This window comes from Rissa tridactyla, chromosome Z (genome assembly GCF_028500815.1).
Source record: "Rissa tridactyla isolate bRisTri1 chromosome Z, bRisTri1.patW.cur.20221130, whole genome shotgun sequence".
NCBI classification, from domain to species: domain Eukaryota; kingdom Metazoa; phylum Chordata; class Aves; order Charadriiformes; family Laridae; genus Rissa; species Rissa tridactyla.
The window spans coordinates 63,807,195-63,828,254 of record NC_071497.1 but is presented as its reverse complement, the minus strand read 5'-3'; the positions used below and the strand labels follow the sequence as shown (position 1 = coordinate 63,828,254).

The window sequence follows — 21,060 nt, the reverse complement described above, 5'->3', positions numbered from 1 at the left end:
GTGGAGAAGGACTTGGGGTATTTGTGGGTGAAAAACTGAGTACGAGCCAGCAACGTGCACTTGCAGCCCAGAAAGCCAACCATATCCTGGGCTGTATCAAAAGAAGCACAGCCAGCAGGTCAAGGGAAGTGATTCTGCCCTTCTACTTTGCTCTCAGTAGTCCAAGTGGGGTCTCCAAGTTCTGATCTGGAGTCCTCAGCATAAGTAACACATGGACCTGCTGAAGCAGGTCCAGAGGAAGGCCATGGAGGTGTTCAGGGGGTGCAGCACCCTGATGACAGACTGAGAGAGTTGGGGTTGTTCAGCCTGGAGAAGAGAAGGCTCTAAGGAGACCCTGCAGTAGCCTCCCAGTACTTAAAGGGGGCCTACAGGAAAGGTGGGGAAATGTGCTATCAGGGAGTGTAGCAATAGGATGAGGGTTGATGGTTTTAAACTGACAGAGGGTAGATTTAGATTAGATATTAGGAAGAAACACTTTACTGTGAGGGTGGTGAGACACTGGAATAGGTTGCATAGAGACATTGTGGATACCCCCTCCTGGATGTGTTCAAGGCACTGGTCTAGTGGGAGGTGGCACTGCCCATGGCAGAGGTGTTGAAACTAGATGATCTTTAAGGTCCCTTCCAACCCAAACCATTCTATAGTTCTATACAACCCTTTATTTTTCTAAGAACTGAAAAAAAAACATTAAAAAAGTAAAATCAATAAACTGAAATCTGGTTAATAAAAGGCATATTTTATTTCCCAAGGTTATGGTCATTATAGATACATAAGAGTAGAATTTTGTGCTCCCATGGACTACAATAATGAAGGCTATAGAAAAGCAGATTAGGATGACACAGAACGCTAGCATTTATTCTGAAGGTAACTATCAACTGGCATACTTAGAAACTGTAGAAATCAACAGAACAGAGATCTGTTATAAGCTTTGATAAACTAGATCTGAAAAAGCGAAGACAGATACTATGCAATATAGCATAACACAATATGGACCATTTAGGAAGCATGCAGCGGTAGAGTTGCACACTCAACATCTGCAGCCCTTTGCACAGAAAGATATGTCAGCTTTTGCAAATGTTTATCTTAAAGCAAATAAATTTGTTTGTAAAGGTTCCACTGAAAATAAAAATATGTCAAAACAACAAAACACACCCCATCCCCACCCCAGCACATTCTTGAGATGCTACTTGACTGTTAGTTCCAAATGTTTGCAAGGCCATGTACAGGAGGAGCTGAATTATTTCAAATTTTGTTTCTACAAAGTACAACAAAATACTAAGGAAATTGATAAGAGTTAAAACAATCTAAAAAATTTATATAGAAGAGAGAAGTCATGTAAAAAGTATTATTTTTAAAGTAAAAGCAACTGTAAAACCTCTTTACTTGGTCTATTACCTGAATTTGCATCTTTAAAAAGCTGGAAAAACCCTCTAGCTTGCAGTTAAAGTAGAAATTTTTATCTTTTTTCATATTTCACAACCTGACCAAATATCATTTCATTAAATAAGAAAAAGAATAATAACATCATCCTACAAGAAGAGGTTGCTGATATGAAAAAAGACGATCCTAAAACTTAAGTATGTCCTAGCCCTCAAGTAAGAGGTACTGGTGCTTTGCCTTGTTTTAAGGTTAAGTATGTAGGTCACGCTACATGTGAAAGGCTTCTAGGCGCATTCTGTTTGGATCTGCTGGATGTCTTAGGGCAATTCCATATCGCAGCAGCAGCTCAATATAAGGTGGCCAAAATGAGTCATTGATCGTTACATAGGGTTCATGTGGTGTGGTCATTAATTTGTTTATAAGAATCTGGAAGATCAAAAGGATAAGATTTAGGAAATGAACAAAACCTCTAGATTTTTATCTCCTCTAACCAAATTTATACAAATGATTATGATAAGACACTTGTGTAGGCAATATAACAAAGACTACAGGAGAAATACAAGACCTGTTCAAAGTAGAAGTAAAACAAAGAACACACAATTAACTTCATTACACCTTTTTTTTTTAATGTAAAATTTAGAACCAGAATTCTCCTTTTATCCAGACTAAGTTTTTCATCATCTGTCAAAAATTCTTAGTGGCTTTTAGATAGCGTAACTGTAAATGCTTAAAATTTTTGAACATGAAGGTGGTAACTGTTATGTAATTAATCTTTAAGTCTGTATCTGTTAATACACAGGATTACACATTAATTGGTCCTTCTATCACTGTTATACTATTATATTTCAGTGAAAAAGAAATCAGACATAACATTCTTAAACATTTTACTTTTCAATTAATGATCTTAACTCTATGTCATATACTGTTATTTATCTTATTAGTATAGTATGATCAGATCTGATTATTGGAAAAAAAACCCCAGATCTCTAGATAACAAAACCATCTTACCTCTAAAATTTCATTCAGCGTTATCAGCTCTACAGCTGGCTCTTCAGAAGAATTCTGCAAAGATAACCACCCCCCCAGCCAAATTAACAGACACCAAAACTAAATCATCAGAAAAAGTGTTAATTAACAAAGAAAAATAATCACACAATTATTTGGTTGTATAGTAAAACAATAGATGAAGACTTTTCCTTAGATCTAGTCATGACAAAAATACAAGGTAGTACTTAAATCATTCATCTACCAGTTCTATATTATACACTTTAAATGTACTGTTTTTAAAATTAATTATTAAAAAAGATTAATCTTAAGTGATCTTAGTACATATACCTGGGTTTAAGTTAAAATAAAATCAAGTACATCATATTTATAAATTTAGTGCAGTGCAAAAAATTCTATGAATATGATCTGTTAGGAGAAAAGTAATTTTTTTTTAAGTTTAGGAAAATGTTTACAAGTTTGACGCAGCTCAAGACTTGAGTTCATAGTGCTTTACTATATTTTCATTATTTGCCAATGACTATTTGTTTACTTCTACTGATTTCAATTAAAAAATTAGCCAAGATTAAGAAATAGAATCATTAAAAATATGAAAAAACGTTCCTCGATAAAATACCATTTGTACAGCAATCCATTAGAAAATTACTTGTTCATTTGTAGCAAGCAAATCAAGCCATTTGCCTAAAAATTGATATGGATTCCTTAGGCTACAATACCAAAAAAATCTGCTTGTGATGTTGTACGGCGAACCTGATGCTTTTATTTTTCAATTTTATCCTTCCCCCCCTTCCACTTTCACATACAACATAATAAAGGAGAAAATACAGCACTGGTGTCTGCGCACTCAGCACTGCTGTTGAATGTGTCAACTAAGTCCTAAGATACTAACAGATCTGCAGCACCTTATACAAACTCCACTTCTGGAACAGAAGAAGAATACAAGCAATAAGGAAGACTTTGCGAAAGGCAAGTTCTGGCTCCTTTTTTCCCTGTCACAGTTCTTAATATTCTCACCTTCAGAAAAACACAAAGGGGACATACTGCACACTCCATGGAAATCTTGCAAACCATGGAGCTAGGGGTCAATAACATCTATCTTTGTGCCTTTATCTTGATGCAAGGCTGAGGAAATAGAATCTACACTAAGCAACTGCAAAAGGTTCCTTGGAGCAATCATGACAATACTTCTTCTCTTCTTGTATTTCCCTGGCCAAAAGTATTACTTCATAACTTGGGTAATATGTTCAATATTCATGTTTCAAAGTTGAAATTAGGTTAGGGTTTCAGCAATTACTAAAACTGAAGAACTAAAGAATAAAATCCTAAGGATATTAGTGTAAAAGAGGTTTGCACTCGCACAGAACTAGCAAACTTATTTTGCTAGGTTTATAATATACATTGTAAATATTGTTTTGTAAAATTATATTACTTACATATTTCAAGTGTCGCCCATATAATAAACACCTCTAACGTATATAAAGTCATTTTTAAGCAGGATGCTCAGCATTTATTTATTTAACCTGCAAAGCACCTTCTTCTCCCTTCCATGAGATAGACTATCATAAAGAATATTCCTCAACATATGACTTTTCATATTTCTCACCTTGAAAAAAGAGTGTCTTTTTTTTTAATCTGAGATTTAAAATGCAAGACAATTCTTACCTCAATCACTACCTAAACTAAAGTTCTTGGGCCATGGCTAACCTGGGGTGCTGTGATTCAGCCTTCCCTCCTGCTCCCAATCCCAGAAGCAGGCGCCTGGTGAAAGGAGGGTAGAACCAGAGCAGTGAGGCTTGGAGCAGTTCACACTACACTGGAGCCATGCCCTACAGTCATCAGCCCCTGCATGCAGAACTACCGAGAACAAAAGAAGCTTCCACGAAGTGAAGCAAAATTACTGATGTAATTTGGATTTGAGAGTTCAGTGCTTCCAGAGTGTTGAACCAAGCTGATAATAGATGTGAATATCATCTTCCCCCAAATCAATGTAGCAACAAATTTCACTGCTAATGCCATCAATTTGTATTTCTGACACAATAAAGAAAACAATATAGGTGAAAGTGTCTGTCTCTCCTGCCTTCACAGTTAATCACTTAGATGCAGATTACGGAGGACCTGCAGTTCAACCACTGAGACCCAACTGAGTAAAAAGATATAGAAGCAGCTATGAATTCATGACAGGTGAAAAGAAAGAAAAAGACTTGTCACAAAAGAAACTGTGTTTAAGAGTTCAGAAAAATCAGTAAATAAAATTAAGATAAAACCAGACCTTGCTTGGAAATTTAACTAAAAAAAAAAGGTAGAAGGTGAGCTTGTGTGAGCAGGGGAAGTGTTGATTAATACCGAACACCTTGGGTGAATTTTTTTTTCTTTAGATTTTAATAAGGAAAGTGGCATGTAAGGGAGATGAAGGCAGGGTAGGTAACAAGAATTTCTGCTAGTTAGTATAACAGAGACTGAGAAAACTCAAGCAGTTGATACTTGCTCTAGGGCAGGAGATTTTACATAAAATCTTCCTTAAGAGTTCGGAAACACACCTGAATTCACTGTTTCTTATATTTAAAACACAAGCTGGATATGACCATGAGCAATTTGATCCAACTTTGACATTGGCACTACCTTGATGATGAGTTGGAATGGAAGATCTCCAGAGGTCACTTCTAGCCTATATTTTTCTATGACATCACATAAATGGGAGCAAATAAATTGGTGTATCTCATTATAGGAAATATATTTTTAAGGAAATACTAATGATATATATAGGAAAACCAGACAATCACTTAAAATGCATCTGGGAAAGACATCAGTGTTTGAAGAGCCATGTCCTAGAACAACTCTATGATGAGTAAGAACCAGCAAATAGGAAGGTGACATATCAGGCTGAAATCAGGAAATATATGATTGAAAGACAACTGTTAATTAAATCCCCAAAACTTTAATTTCTTAGTGTTATAACAAAATGTATCATATTCAATAATAGCAGGAAACTGGAAGGCATTGATATGCAGAAGAACTAAGATAGAATAAGACATTTGAAGATGGCTAAATAAGACTTTGAAAATGGACATCGTGCTTTGAAAGCCCATTTGGCACTTCTATGTGTAAAACACATACTTTCATGCAAACACAAGTTTGTTTTTTTAATTAAAAGCTCAGGATTCATCAGTTGGAAATAACAGGAAGAAAAAGACAAGGGTGTAATCTGTTGCTTTTGTGATGACTGCGAGCTAGTAGTTTTCTTTATAATATTGGTCTTTACCAGGTTCCAAAAGAGATGCATCCAAATGGAAGCAAATATAGAAAGCTGGTGTTATTAGAATAAGCCAGGGAATTTAAAAAAATTGTCTTACAGGAAAAGAACAAGAAAGCTTTGCTAGTTCAATTAGCAAAACAAAGAAAGAAGGTATTAAGATTGCTATCTATAAATATGTCAAGAGGAATAGACACAAGAAAGAAAAGGAGACAAGACTGGTGTAAGAATACAGGAATATGTGTTAGACATGAATAAAATTAGACTGGAAGTTCGGAGACAGTTTCTAATGAGAGTACTAAGGTACTAGAATAAATCCTGATAAAAACAGTAGTAACAAAAATACTTAGTTTTAAAATAGAGCTCAATGATAATATTAAAAAAATCATATTATGTGGTTGTCCGAAATAACAGGGAACTGGATTAAAGAAATCCTTTCTATTTCTGTATTCTTAAATGTGTCTGAAATCAAAATCAACCCCTGCCTTTTTTGTAGCTATTCTTTCAAATAGTAATGGTAAAAGGTTTATTTTTACTGCAGACTTTGAATTTATTATGCAAAATACTCCCTGACTGCCTATTTTCCCCTAAAGTTTTAAGATAATTTTTGGCCCAGTTTGCCTGAACAGAAACTGATGGTTAACATTCCAAACTATGCTGTAATTATAAACACTTGTCCTTATTATTGTTCCAAAAACATTGTTAGACAATTAAAAGTTGCTTTGCCAAGGAAAACATGAATTCACTTGCCTAGTCCAGTAAAAAAAAAAAAAAAAAAAAAAAAGAGGAAGAACTTGGAGTGAATCCCTCACCATTTCCACATTTGGCACGGCTTGCAGTTCAGTAAGAAATACAACACATTACTATGTATCTTATTGGGTAAGGGATATATACATTAAAAAGAAAATATCCAGCTGGGAAAAGCCTTTAATATAAACCAACCTGAAAAATATCAATTGTACCTTGGGTCAGCTGTAGGACTATACTTATTTCAAAATATAACTGCAGACTTATGCTGGTGATTTAAAGAGATACTGCATCTAAGTAAACAGAAATTGAACATTCCAAATCTAATAGTTATTAAGAAAATCTTACCTTCTTTTCAGCACTTCTACCTTTCTCTGGAAGAGGAAAATGTTCTTCTAGGAATTTACCCAGAGCATTCAAGAGTTCTTCCTTATACACCCGTAGTTTCAGCATTTTTTTTTTCACGTCTTGAAATGCTCCGGTATGCAAACTAATAGAACATGAAATTCAATGAAATAATTTAAAAGTTATTCTTTGGTAAAAAAAAACCCACCAAACTTTTTTACTACTGTTGTGAGTTCAACATCTTCAAACACAGGATATAGTAGCAGATAGTAGCAATATTTTCTATGTTCCAAATATGGATTACTGAGTTATTTGATATATTTAACAAAATAGGTATGTTGTAAGAGTTTGTTTGTTACTTTGCTCTTGTTGATATTTAAACTTGTCAATATAAAAACACAACACTGCAGAAATACCTGTTTTGGGGAAGCTGTTGAACTTGGGTTGTTGTCTCTTCTTCAAATCCATTAAGAGCATCTAGTACCTGCTCCTGTTCCTCATGCCACTGCTGTTCTCTTTGAAACACGAAAAGTAGGAAATGAAACAACAGATAAAATGTTTTCCTGGACAGTCAAAAAGAAAAAGTGTGTCAAAAAAAGCTTACAGCATTCATAAGTCCAAATTCTTGTATTACCTTTTCAGATCTTCTTCCAGTTTTTTATTCTTTGATTGAACTGTTAGCAGCAGCATTTCAAGATCACTCTTTACTTTCTGCAACTATAAAAAAGTAAAAATAAACCTACAGTTTGCAGATAGCCCAGTCCATAGTATTTGTTCTATGCAAGGTTACATTTGTAAATCTGGTTAAAAGCGCCGAAGTTACGTGTAATTTCTTAAGAAATATGGCTACGGAATGCCACATTAATTTTTAAATCCACTTAGAGCTATTTAAAATGTTACTGTCACCAGTTGCTCATAAGTGTCTTATTGAAGCTCAATAAAACAACATAGCTGACTTTACCTAAAGCAGATTATGGAGCACATACATGAACTGCTCATCTGATGAAAGACTGAGGAAGAAACACCTACAGCATCAGGCCTGCATTGTCTAAGTCTTTGCAGCTGTTTGCAAGAATGAATCTCTGCTAATTCCACCAACATAAAGCATATAGCACTCAGAAAACAAAGATGCTGAAAAGAAAGACTAACCACATAATGTCTTAACAAAAAGAAAAAACAGCTTACCTCTTCTTGTCCTAATGTTAACAGTACATCTGGATTGGTAAAAATTACTGAAAAACAAAATGGATTAGGCTATTTGCATTAAATGATACAGACTTGTTTATACAGAAAAGCAGCCTGTCTGGACAGAAACTTGTGTAGCCTTTCAAAAACTAGTTTAGCTGTCAGCAGCAGTTTAACTCCATTTTGTGGTGCCCTGATGGACTAACCTACTGTCGTTTTTCAGCAAGTTAAATTAGACTGAAAAAAGTGTGGTGCTAATGCTTCTGCGTTATTTTTTATACCTGAACTAGCTCAGGTACATAAAATTGAAATGTGAAATACAGTCAGACTTCAAGATAAGCAAGCCTGATTTTTTCAGTGGAAGGGATGTCAACATTACCAACGTGGACAATCAAATTCTTCAAGTCTTACAACTCCTCGGTAAACAGCCTCACAAATGCTTGATCAGGATTGTAAAACCTACCAGATTTAAAGAACTTAAAAAGCATGCCACCATCCTCACTGTTCACAAAAACAGATACATGCAGGGAGATGGAAGGCCCAGCATGGCCAATATCCTAATTCCAACCCTAAGCAATTTAGGAAAAGTACAATACTATTCAAGGATGTGGTGATGTTTCCCCAGAATGCTTCTGCAAAAAGCAGTGATTTATGCTCATGAATTTTCTAAATAAGAAGTGTATTGTTGTATTTGATAGCTTTCAATGGGTTCCAATCAATTCTCAATTTCATGTCAACTTGCAGCATCTGCATAAACATATAACTCTTGAAATCAAGCATTTGAATCTATTAGCGGGAGAAATGAAAGCTACTCTAACAGATGTAAATCCTAACACAATGGGGATATTTTTTCTCCAAGCTTAGGCTCCAAATCTGTAATCTTAAAACCCATTACTTCAATAAAAGCTTTTCCTTTAACAAAAAGGAAAACCCTTAACGCCCTCAAAAAAGCATTAAATATCTCCTAAATACAATACAGTTGACTTCATAAATTTATAAGAAAGTACATTTTCAGTAAACGCATTTTGAGAAGCCTTAGATTAGTAGCTTTAAAAGCAGTTTGTTCTCAGATTAAAAAAATCAGCAAAACTGAGTTCAAAATGCATTAAATTATATGCCACAATAAAATCCGTTTTATTTAGAGACAGAATTACTGTCTCTAAATCTTGACACAAAATTTTAGTAGGGTGGTCCTAAATTAAGCTTATGTTTAAATGCTGTGGGAGGTAGTGGTCTGTGCTATTATTAGAGCAAGATTTCTTTAATGATATGAATATCCTACATACACATGATAAAATTCAATGGTGTGCTTTTATTCACATTCACTGGCATATTTGAAGAAACCCATATAACTCTTCCCCCTGACACCTCCCCCCCATCCCCAACTACCCTGAGCCCTCACTACCTGGAATTATCAATTTCTACTACTGCTTTCTAACACTTCATTTTACATACCTAACCCTGAATATGTGCTTCCCATTCAATATACATGTTGTCTGAGTATCAGACTAGAAGGCCACATCTTCCTAGGAAAGAAATTACTAACCCTAATTTAGCAAAGGAACAGTGCAGATGTGAGATACTGGGACAACACATTTATGGCAGCTGCTACCGTAAAGAACACAGGTTGCTCTATCTACTGTCAGTTAAGGTTTTTTCAGATATGAATCACTGCACTTGCAAAAAATCAAATGTCAAAAAGAATTGCCTAGTGATACATAGTACAATTACTACGCAAAATACTACCAGATGCTAGCAGTGTAAAAGCAACTACTATGCACATGTTTATACAGAAACTTCTGTTAAAATAAGAGGAATTTGGCAGAATACAGACATTTTGCAAAGAAAAATAGAAATTATGCAGAAACCACAACTATTACATGGTCGTTTCCACTTCCTTATTTTGCAAAGGTAAAAGTTAAATTCTATTTTTATGAATCAAATGCTTCTTAAGTTTTAATTCAGCTGATTTAGCAGCTCTAGAGCTACGTAAATAGTACCATAAATTGAGAAAGAGCAAGAGACTAAGGTAAAAGCTTTGCAAAAACACAATTTGCATTGTGGATTCAAGTCTGTTTGCCAATATTGTGCCCAAAGAAGTGTAGAACTGCCAAGTTATAACCTCTGAAAATAAGGTTTAAAATTGAAACGCTGACAGGCTCTCATTTACAAGAAATGAGATAGCCATTACTAAAAGCAGAAACCAAAGTAACAAGACAGCCTGACATTCATTTAGTAAATCTTATGAAATTAGTATTTCTACAGTTCCTATTTGGATAAATTCAGACAATGTTTTCAATTAAGTAATTCCTCCTTCAAAACAAACAGTAGGTAAAAAGGAGCCAAGATGGACAGAAAAGGCGTAAGTGCAGTAGACTCTTCATTTTTATACAAGCACTATAACTATTCAAATTCTATGCAGCAACTTCTTTTTTCTTCCCTCAGAAAGGTAGCCAAAAAGGCAAAGCTTTGGCTTCAAAATATTATTTGCATTATAATATCCATAGATCATTTCTCTAGTACAAAATTAAGATTTCCAGTAATAAATCTTATCACCTGGGAACAAGTAAGAATGGTTGAGCAAAGCAAGTCAGCAAGCCAATAAAAATAGGTCAAGCCCCAAGAATATTTTTAAGCAAATAGCTTAAAGTTTAAAATAATTACATATTTTAGTAAGGAAACCCAACATCTCCAGGTATTTTACCCAGATAAAAACTGTAAGTGCTTTCCATTCATTTGCTTTAAGCCAGCAACTTACTCATGAGCGGCAGCCAAGAACCAGTATTTCCCAAATTAATTCAATGTCATACTTTTGGTCTGCATACCTCTAACAGGCACTTAAGCCTCTGTCTAAGAATCGTCAGTGTCACAAAGCACATGAACTATGAATTTATTCTAATAGAGAAATAGCATCTCTTTATAAGAAAGAAGAAATATTGTTTTCACCAGCTCCTATAATTTGATCACAATACACAGCAAGTACGTCAACTTTGAAAGAAAACAGAGAAGTGACTTTAGTGGTCATCTGAAAATGCATTCCAATTTGGCCAGATGACAAAATATTAGAAATCACCACTTGCTGTCTGAAGTACATTCCTATCATTTTGTAGTCACAAAAAAAACCAAAGCCTCTTCTGGCATAAAAATATTTAAATGAGTCAAAGTATCCATTTTTACTGGGTCAAAAGGTGCTAACATTTCCTTGACAGGAGACGTAACAGCAAGTGCTACCAGAATAATAATGATAGTGTAGTGTGAACTGTTTTTAAGAGTCTCCAAATGGGACATCTGAAAAAACAGATTACTTTACACTTCTGAATGGTTTTATTTTCAGTGGCTGGCCACATCAGCCTTGTAACAGAGTTAAATCAGTCACCCCTAATGTTTATGTACAACAAGAATTTTTAAGAACTGAGGGATTTATACCTTTTGACTGATAATTCCTAACAAATATAAAAGTTCTACTTGTCTGAGTGGTTTGTGCTTCTTGGGATCAATAAGCGATTCGGATTCCTGCGTTGCTCAGATAAACTGAGATGTCTTTTAGCACCTTTTCTTGACCTGAAATCTCTGACCCCTGTTAAATCCAAGCTAGATATTTTGTTATGGTGTAATGGGCTTACCACTACAGGTTTACTTCAAAGTTTCAGCTAGTACATCGTAATACAACACACTTCCATGAAGTAGTAATAAAAAAAAAAAGCCAAGGAGCTATGGTTAAAAATATGTCTGGGTAGATTACTGTTAGCTTATTAGCAAAACTTGCAAAGATAAAAATTGTATCCATTTCTTAAGAGACAAAATGAAGATGGAATTCTTTGCCAAAGTAGTTCTGGCCTAAAAAGGAAATACACATGAAAGATGCAGAAGAAATGATTACTAAAAGGAGAAACGTGAAGGAGGATAACAAAATAGTGAACGTTCATTATGCTGTTAGGAGATCTGCTAACATTTTTTTTTTTTCATTAACTGACTGATGAATGGGTGATATGAATCGTGCATTTATTTGTTCATATTCATAAGATTAACTTACAGTAGAATTCACTTTGAATTCTAAGTTCACTTTGAACTGAAGTCCAAAAAGAATATAGAAACAAAAGATACATGCTACTGTGGGAAGTATTTAATTTAATTTTTAAGTACTTGTAGTATGAAAATACAATCATCAGACATTTGATATATACACAGTTTAAGATGCCTAGATGAAAGAAACTTTGCAAAGCTTTATATAAGTATACCTTACATGGATGCAGTTACTTACCCTCTTCAGGACTACTTTTTTGCCATTGATTATGTTCTGCTGTTAAAGCTTTCACTCGCATCATTAACAAGGAAAGCTGTATAACAAGAAAAGAAGCATCTCTTGAAGTGTGTTGAGTTGCATTGGAGTGAAATGAGACAGAGCAGTATAGGAATTCAATTATTACGTTTATACAGCAGAAAACAAAAGAGCATATATTACAATAGACCATTTATTCCTTCAAAAGATATAGAAAGCCATTTGCAGGGATCAAGAAACATTTTTATTCTTTTTTTCAAAAGGGGGAAATCAGAAGTGGTCAGAGTTGGAACTTTTCCCCTAATTTCCTCTGTACTATCAGACAATGACCACAACTGAAGACGAGCCATTAGAAGGAATGAAAATACCTCACATCCCCACTCCTCCTTAAATGCATGGTTCATAGACATTGAAGGTTAAATGAACTGTGCTTGATATGCGTAATGACTAAACAAAAGATTAGCTTCCAAAAAACAGCAGTCAAACAAATCTTCTATCAAAACCACATCTGTGGACTCAACAAAAAAATGCTTTAGAACTAGTGCTCCAGCTTATTGCAATCATTGAAAATATTGGAGCAATAAGAAAAAACACCAGTTCAGAAGAGTTTATTAAAAAACCCAAACTAAACAACCATAGATTTTTAGAAGGGTACTTATTTTAATATCTTACTATATTCTGGAGAAAGACTATATTCATTATTACTATTTCACTTCCTGAAAATGAGGACTACACCTGTAATTTTAAATTTAAATTTAAATACATTGTAAATTACATATAGATAGCATATTACAAGTAATCTGATATGAAATTAAGCATACATTTAAATACAAAAGGTACTGCTGGTATGCTCAACATTCCACAAGAAGCACTGCAGATTGCATTTGGCTTACATCAAGTAAAAAGATAAAAATATGCTAAGAGTCATCAGTCAATTTCTTACGATAAAAATATCAAGAACTGACAACTTAAGCTTAGCTTTTTACTACTCAAAATAACTTTGTAAAGTGCATTTTCAAAAGACAATATTTTAAAATAAAGGAAAAGAAAATAAACCTAAAACAAAAGAAATAACCACCATACAAACACTTTTTATTTTCTAGATCTGGGGGATCCTAGAATTGTCATCTCTTTCATAATGGAGCACTACTCTTGACAATACTACCAGCTTATTCTTTGTTCCTTTAAACTTGATAAAAAAGGATGTACAAAATGTTCTGACTATTCCAGTAACTAGACAAAAAAGCCCTTTCAAATAAGTTCACGGTATCATTCAGCAACCTTAAATCAAGGACCATCTTTTCAACAGACAAATACATACAGCAATTATGTACATCAGATATCTCTCTCTCATGGCCTATATACAGTCCTAGCAAAATACGCCGCTCAGTAAGTAATCCATTGCATCAGAGACCAGAATCAGTCCCCAAACTTAAAGGATAAAACCACAAAGAGCATTTTGTAAGCTTACAGTCTTGAGGTGATTAAGAAAAGAAGCCTTTTTTTTGCCTTTTTCTTTCGGTTCTCCCCCTATCCCAACCACTGGAGATGGGGAATAAGTGGCCTCGTGGTTCTTTGTTGCCAGCTGGGGCTGAACTATGACAGCCAGTTACGATGAAAATAGAATAGAATAGTTCAGATGGAAGGGACCTACAGTGATCCCTCCATCAGTCAGTCCAACTGTCTGACCACTTCAGCGCTGATCAAAAGTTAAAGCATGTTATTAAGGGCATTGTTCAAACACTTTTTTAACGCTGACAGGCTTGGGCCATCCAACACCTCTCTAGGAAGCCTGTTCCAGGGCTTGACCGTCCTCTAGGTAAAGAAATGCTTCCTAATGTCCAGTCTAAAAGACTCCTGGTGCAGCTTTGAACCATTCCCACGCATCCTGTCATTGGATCTCAAGGAGAAGAGCTCAGCATCTCCCTCTCCACATCCCCTCCTCAGGAAGCTGGAGAGAGCAATGAGGCCGCCCCTCAGGCCTTTTCTCCAAACTAGACAAGCCCAGAGTCCTCAGCCGCTCCTCACAGGACATGCCTTCCAGCCCTTTCACCAGCTTTGTTGCCTGCCTCTGGACGCATTCAAGTACTTTCACATCCTTAGATGGTGGGTGCCAGAACTGCACACGGTACTGCAGGTCATGCCACACCAATGCTGAATACAGCAGAATAGTCACCTCTTCTGACCGGCTGGTGATGCTGTGGTGATGGCTGGTGATGCACCACAGAATGTGGTTTCCCCTCTTGGCTGCCAGGGCCCACTGCTGGCTCCTATTGAGCCTGTTGTTGACTAGCACCCACAGATCCCTCTCTGCAGGGCTGCTCTCCAGCCACTTCTCTCCCTGTTTATACCTGTGCCCACTGTTACTCTGTCCCAGTGCAGAATACAGCATGTGGACTTGTTAAATTTCATCCCATTGATGATTGCCCAATGCTCCAGTCTATCTCGATCCCTCTGCAAGGCCTCTTGTCCCTCAAAAGAGTTAAAAGAACCTCCCAGTTTGGTGTGATCAGCAAACGTGCTAATGGTGCATTCAACTCCTGCATCCAGATTGTTGACAAATATATTGAACAGAACTGGCCCTAGAATTGAGCCCTGAGGAACACCGCTGGTGACCGGTCACCAGCCAGATGTAGCCCCATTCACTACATCCCTTTGAGCCCTGCCATCTAGCCAGCTCTTTGCCCATTGCACTGTGTACCTGTTCATCTCAGCTGGACATGTCCAGAAGGATGCTGTGAGCAATAGTATCAAAAGCCCTACTAAAATCCAGAAAAACTACATCCACTGCCTTTCCCTTCACCCACTAAGTGGGTGACCTTCTCATAGAAGCATATCAAAATAGTTAAACAGGACTTTCCCTTTGTGAACCCATGTTGACTGTGCCTCATGATTGCATTGTTCTTTAAATGTCTTTCAATGGCACACAGTATGACCTTTTTCATAATTTTTCCAGGAACTGAGGTTAGACTGACAGGTCTGTAGTTTCCTGTGTCCATACAAGTGCCTATGTTAGGGCTGAAATGAGATCCCTTTAAAGTTGCTGACAGAGGGTATAACATGACCTTTTACTCTCCTCCCTATTTTCTTTCATGAAGTGCAATCTTAATTTAATCTTTATTTTTGCAACTCCATTTAATTATTGTCTTCCTATAATAGTTTTCAAGAAAAGCCCAATGTTTAACTATTTATACTTTCCAAATTTGGGGTCCTCATATAAATTCGATTTTGAAGATTCCTATTTAGAATTTACAAATAGCTAAACAGTGAGCCAGCATTGCCTTTTTGCATGTTCCCCAAAATTTAAGGGATACAGGAGCTCACATTCATGCACTCAGCATCATTCAGTTCATTTCTTATTCAAATTTCTAATTCAAATTCAAATATTTTTTCCTAATTATACCCACAAATGGGGGAACAACTGTAATTTTCACATACAAAGTTCCAGAGTAAAACTAAAGGGATCCATATAGTTTCACAAATTACATATACACTGATTAGGAAATAGTCCAAATGAGTATTGAAGTTACACACCCCGCCATTTTGCTGCCCATGTTAGTCATTTATCAGTTGTGTGGTAGAACTGCATGTAACCTTTTTGCTATACATAAGTGCAACTTTTCAGTATTTGCTGGATACGTACTTCGGAACTCAGCTTCAAAGTTAATAAAACCGTCAGCTTTAGAGAATAAGTGAAGATAATTTAATTTCCTTCTTTTGGGAACACATCACATCTTTACAGAAAACTAAATATTTTGTGGAGAATAAAAAAATAAAAGAAAATACTGTTTTACCTTGGCATCTGATTGTAAGAGTGTTTCCGTTCCTAGAAGCATGAGCTTGCTCTGACACTTGGTAGAAAACAAACAAAATACAAACAATGTTTACTTACTCTTCCCCTTGGTAGGACAGAAACACAATGCTTTAAAATCCTGACAAAAGTTGTTTAATATAGAAAACAAAGAGTTTTGACTTGGCTCCTACCACATCCCTCAGAGCCTGACTCTGAACAGCAAATTAAGAAATATTTTGAAATCACACCACGGTAAAAAAGTAGAACTTCAATTAATGGAAAAGTAGAAAAGTTAATAAAAGATGCATGATGTGATGAAAAAGGAAAGTTACAGATCAAGAACATGAGAAACTGGGAGGAGAGAGTCATGGACAAGGCTGAATAGGGAAGCTGCTAAGAAGTTAACACACTTGCAGCTACTATTCTGACTCTGCAAACAGAGTAATCGCGTTATAATACACATTTTTAATTTCAACTCATTTAGGGCAACATACTATACACTTCAGAAATGGTCTGATTTTTACAAGTGCACTACATCAGTCTGATGACTGCAACGGGATGTATGTCAAGTCTGAAATACAGGCCACCACAGATATCCAAGGCTTCAGCAGAAGACACCTGCTAAACTCTTTCTTGTTCTATAACTGTCAGCAATTTTAACCTGCCTCATGACAGGGCAGGATATATTCTACTAAGCAGTAAAACTAATAAGCAGTACTTTGGAAACGTTGCTGTTAATATTTGGAACCAAAACACAATACAGGATTTCTCCAATAAAAACTGCTAATGCTGACACACAATCATTGGCACATTACATCATAAACCACATAACCTAGGAGCTAATTCCACGACTATTAGTTGTTCAAACATTTTGCTGAAACATGCATGTATACAGGATGCAATAATCACAAAATAATAAAAATCCTATTTTTTTTATCAATTTCCAAAAATAGCACACTTCCTGTATTGTTTTGAGGATGCTGTAGATAAGATAAAAGATATCAAAAATTTTCAATTAAATTCAAAATAATAAACTTTCTAACTTCCCTTCTAAACTGAAAATTTCAAAGAAAGTTCACATCCCCTGAAGTGGCCCGAAACAAAATTTCTGCTGATCACTTATTACATTACTTCAGAAACCTAGACAGAGGATTCCCTGTCACTTTGTCAAAATATTTCAAGATAAGTTTACATATAACAACAAATAAGAATCACATTAGTCTCTTTAAATATAATTCTGTAAAATTATTGCACTGTGAGTTGTCTACACTTTGTTCTACTTTAAGTTTGGAAGTATTTTTACTTCAGTTTCTGATACTTTTAATGCTTTGAATCTACAACTCAGAAGTCATGCAAATAGCATACAAATACAACATAAAATTGAGTGAAGCAATTAAGACTCTCCAGATATAATTTAGAACATGACTTTCATCAAACTCAGCAAAATCTTATAGGATGCGTAGTACAGCAGTGCCTCAGAACTGTTAAAAGTTTATCTCTCCTGCGATCCCTGTAAATAAAAATACCTCATTCTAAAATTTTATTATTAGCATATTGGACCATGTATGTGGAGAGACAAAATTTATTCTTGAGGATGTGCTGTCAGTTTGTATGAGCATATCCTTACATTAACTTCCTTCTAAGCCACCTCCTCCTACCATTCTCTCTCTCCTTTAAGCACCAAACTACTTGTGAACAGCAGTTGAATCCCATCTTGTATTAGGCTAAAAAGAGAAGGATTTCAAGTATCAGTGTGCTGGTACTACAAGAACACAAGGAAATCTGTTAAAGCTAGAGAAAACTAAACATCCCCATTCTATTTAACTAAATCATAACATCTGCACACCATAATCAAAGTTTAACGCTGCAAGGCATTCTTCACTCCTGCCAGCAGATCTACTTTTGGTCTTTCTGAAGAACTTTTATTCCCCCCACCCACCTTTTTTTTTGTTGTTTTGTTGCTGTGGTTTGTTTGGAGGGGGTGAGGTAAGCATGCAGTGAAGGATGGGGAGATGAACAAAAAAACCCCACAAAGGACAGTTCAGAATAATCTATTCTGTCACTTGTCATTTGTATACCTCTTCTATGTGCTTCCAAATACTCTCACATTCATTCAAGATTTCTTCCTTGGCATCTTCAGGACAAACGCAGTCATTGGTGATTTCTGGTAAATATTCATCCTATTAACAAGGAAATAGGACAGTTATCACGTAGGTCTACAGTAATTATTAACAGGTTACTGAATCATATCTGCTACTTCAGGTCAGACATGTAACAGCAATACCTCTGAATCCAAAGCTTTCAGTTAACTCTCCTATACTCCTAGACAGCACCCAATCATTCAGTAAAATCAGCTAACTACATTACTCTAGTAAAATTTAAAGACACTAATAACACTTTTTAAAATTGAATCACAAAGTACTAAGTTTTCAAAACTGCTTTGATTATCTGCAATAGCACTTTTTATTCTTATTGAAGAAACAAGAAGACAGTCTCACATCTACAAAGCCACGCTTTTCTTCCATATATCTGCAAAGTTCTGAAGCATAGTTACTTTTGCTCTGTCTTCCAGTAAATGTCCTAATCTATTTCTCCTTATGACAACTTGAATTCGTAATCCTTTTGATTAAGAAATTAAAGTGTCCTGGAGGTTACTAGAAAAACAAACATGAGAACTCAAAGATAATGCAGGCAACCAAAGAAAGAGGGCACCAGGACAGCGAGGAGAAAAATCGACGCAAATTAAGTTGAAAACTTTGAGAAACTGTTGGGTCAGGTAGGAACCATACAAATCCAGAAATATAATGCTAGCTTAATCTATAAAGAGATACATGAATGACAACAGCAATTAAGAGGGAAAACCAAGAAGGGACAAAATAACACTCAAAAGAAAATTTTGGTTTGGAAGGTAAAAAAAACAACAGGAATTTCCTAGATATGCAAGATGCAGGAAGCCTTTAAAAATACTTAAAGGGATCACTAAGACCACCAGATATGGAAGAGATTAAAATAAGACATTTAAAAAGATTAAGATCTAAAGAAGAAATAAACATCTCTGCCTTCTTAATGATGCACGAATTCCTAACTCAACCTTTTGTTCATTTTCAGAACACAAACACAACATCAGAGAAAATGATGTGGAAAACCTGAATAATTTAAAAGGAGTGAAATATTCAACTAGTACCTCCAAAGTTCAAGTATGCCATAGCAGAGTGGCTAAGAAAAAAATCAGAATCTCTCACTGAACACTGGAAATATTCTAGAGAACTGAAAGGTAGCAATACTTCTACTAAGACTTCCTGGCAAATTTGTTGCATCAATAATTAAAAACAGAACACTAGAAAATCTAGACTGCCATGATCTGATAAGGTCTAATGAGCACAATTTTTTGTAATGGAAAAATCATTATCTTCTTAAGAGTCTTGAAATGTCTCCACAACATAAAAGAGAAACAGTTTACATAATTTATTAATACTTCTGAAATACCTCCAGTAAAGTCCCCCACAGAAGGCTAATAAGGAAATTAAGCAGTCTTGAGATGCAATGTACTTTTTTTTTCCTCAGACCAAAAACTGTCAAGGATGCAAACAAACAAACAAACAAGAAAAGCCTGAACAGATAATTTTCATCATGTCAAAAAGGCTCATCAGCAGAGCTAAGAGGGCCTGAAAGAAAAAGAGCGGGGAGGGGGCCCTGGGGCGTGAGGAAAAGAGGAATACATAACCTTTTGAAATTTGAAAGCGGTCTTGGGGTGGAATAAAAAGTCCTATCATCCTGTGTTCCCCTGCAATAATACGATCCATCAACATGAAAACATTATATGAAATAAATCTCAGAGTATATAGCCAAAAAAAACCTCAAAAATGTTCAAATGATTAGAATGATTTTATTATTGTTGACCTTCAAAATTTCCATGCTTGATTTGACACCATGTTTTAAAATGTACATACTATTAGGAGATCCTACAGGCCTCTGTAGCGCAAGCCAAAATGACTTGTGGTCCCTAATACTGTGCTGTTAATTACCTTATAAAGTATATACATCAGTGTCATGTTTAGATGTTTTTCCTTGTAGCCTGAAGTTTTCCCTATTTCTGTATGGTAAAATTAGGTTTCTGCTTGTACACTATACCTGAAAATCGAAGACTTTTTTTTGCATGTCCTTAACATTAACGCTTCCCAGTTTTAACGTGCTATTCCTTCTTATCTCATTTAAAACTGTGTAGTTCGGTAAAAAACCACACCCAGGGACAGGGGTGCATTGTGGACTCTCTACCAAGCAAATAGGCAAGCTTTATAGGAAGTGTTTCATGGCAGTAAATACAAACCAAACAACTGCTGGAAGAAATTCAGAGATGAGAAAGTAACAGCAGCCCTGGGAAAGTAAAAAAAAAAAAAAAAAAAAAAAAAAAAAAAAAAAAAAAAAAGACAGAAAACCGGGAGTCCACGTTCGGATGAATAAAAGCAGGATGCAAACAACATCACAAAAAAGGTCAGACAGGGAGTTCCCATTGTCCCTGACACAGACCCCAGAACTACATCAGGAACCCCAGTTCTCCCTGACACAGACCCCAGAACTACAGCAGGAGCTCCCATTCCCTCCGACACAGACCCCCAGAACGACACTAGCGACCGGACGCCATGAGGAGGGCGGTTACTCCTCACAGACTAGGGCCGAACGCAGCCTCTTCCCGCTCGACAGCCGCCCGGCAGCCAGCCCCCTCCCCTCCCCTCCCCTCCCAGCGGCCGTAACAGCCGCCAGCCCCCCCTCCCCCGAGGCGCCACCGCTGCCCCGGCTCCGCGGCCGAAGCGATGCTCCGCTCCGAGCGGGACTTCAGACCCGTCTCGGGCCGGCGGCGGCGCTGAGGGCAGCTAAGCCCACCCTGGGCCGGGACGGGCGGCGACGGCCGCCCCATCCCCGTCCATTACCATGTCGAGTCCGCTCGGCTGAGCTCACCTCTTCCCTCTGCGCGCGCTCGGCACTCACTGGCTGCTCTCCGCCATGGCGTCACTTTTCACGCGCCCGGCACGCAGTGTGGCGGGAGGGGGAAGCGTCGCGGAGAAGTGACGTCCGGCA

At 36.5% G+C, this 21,060-nt stretch overlaps 1 protein-coding gene across 3 annotated transcripts; it reads right to left on the bottom strand.

The window, feature by feature from the left end:
• Positions 1–715: 715 nt before the first annotated feature.
• Positions 716–21,054, bottom strand: CENPK (centromere protein K). Of its 3 annotated transcripts, none has more exons than XM_054184804.1 (10): positions 20,913–21,054; positions 18,063–18,164; positions 15,986–16,042; positions 12,174–12,249; positions 7,913–7,959; positions 7,362–7,444; positions 7,144–7,242; positions 6,731–6,872; positions 2,389–2,442; positions 716–1,806 (listed from the first exon to the last, which is right to left on the bottom strand). In XM_054184804.1, exons 1-10 carry the CDS (start codon positions 20,913–20,915, stop codon positions 1,648–1,650), a joined length of 822 nt encoding a protein of 273 aa, XP_054040779.1. In that variant the 5' UTR covers positions 20,916–21,054; the 3' UTR covers positions 716–1,647. The 3 variants fall into 3 exon arrangements, with proteins under 3 accessions (XP_054040779.1, XP_054040781.1, XP_054040780.1); XM_054184806.1 differs by having other exon boundaries at positions 20,941–21,054; XM_054184805.1 differs by lacking the exon at positions 15,986–16,042.
• Between the last annotated feature and the right edge of the window lie 6 nt (positions 21,055–21,060).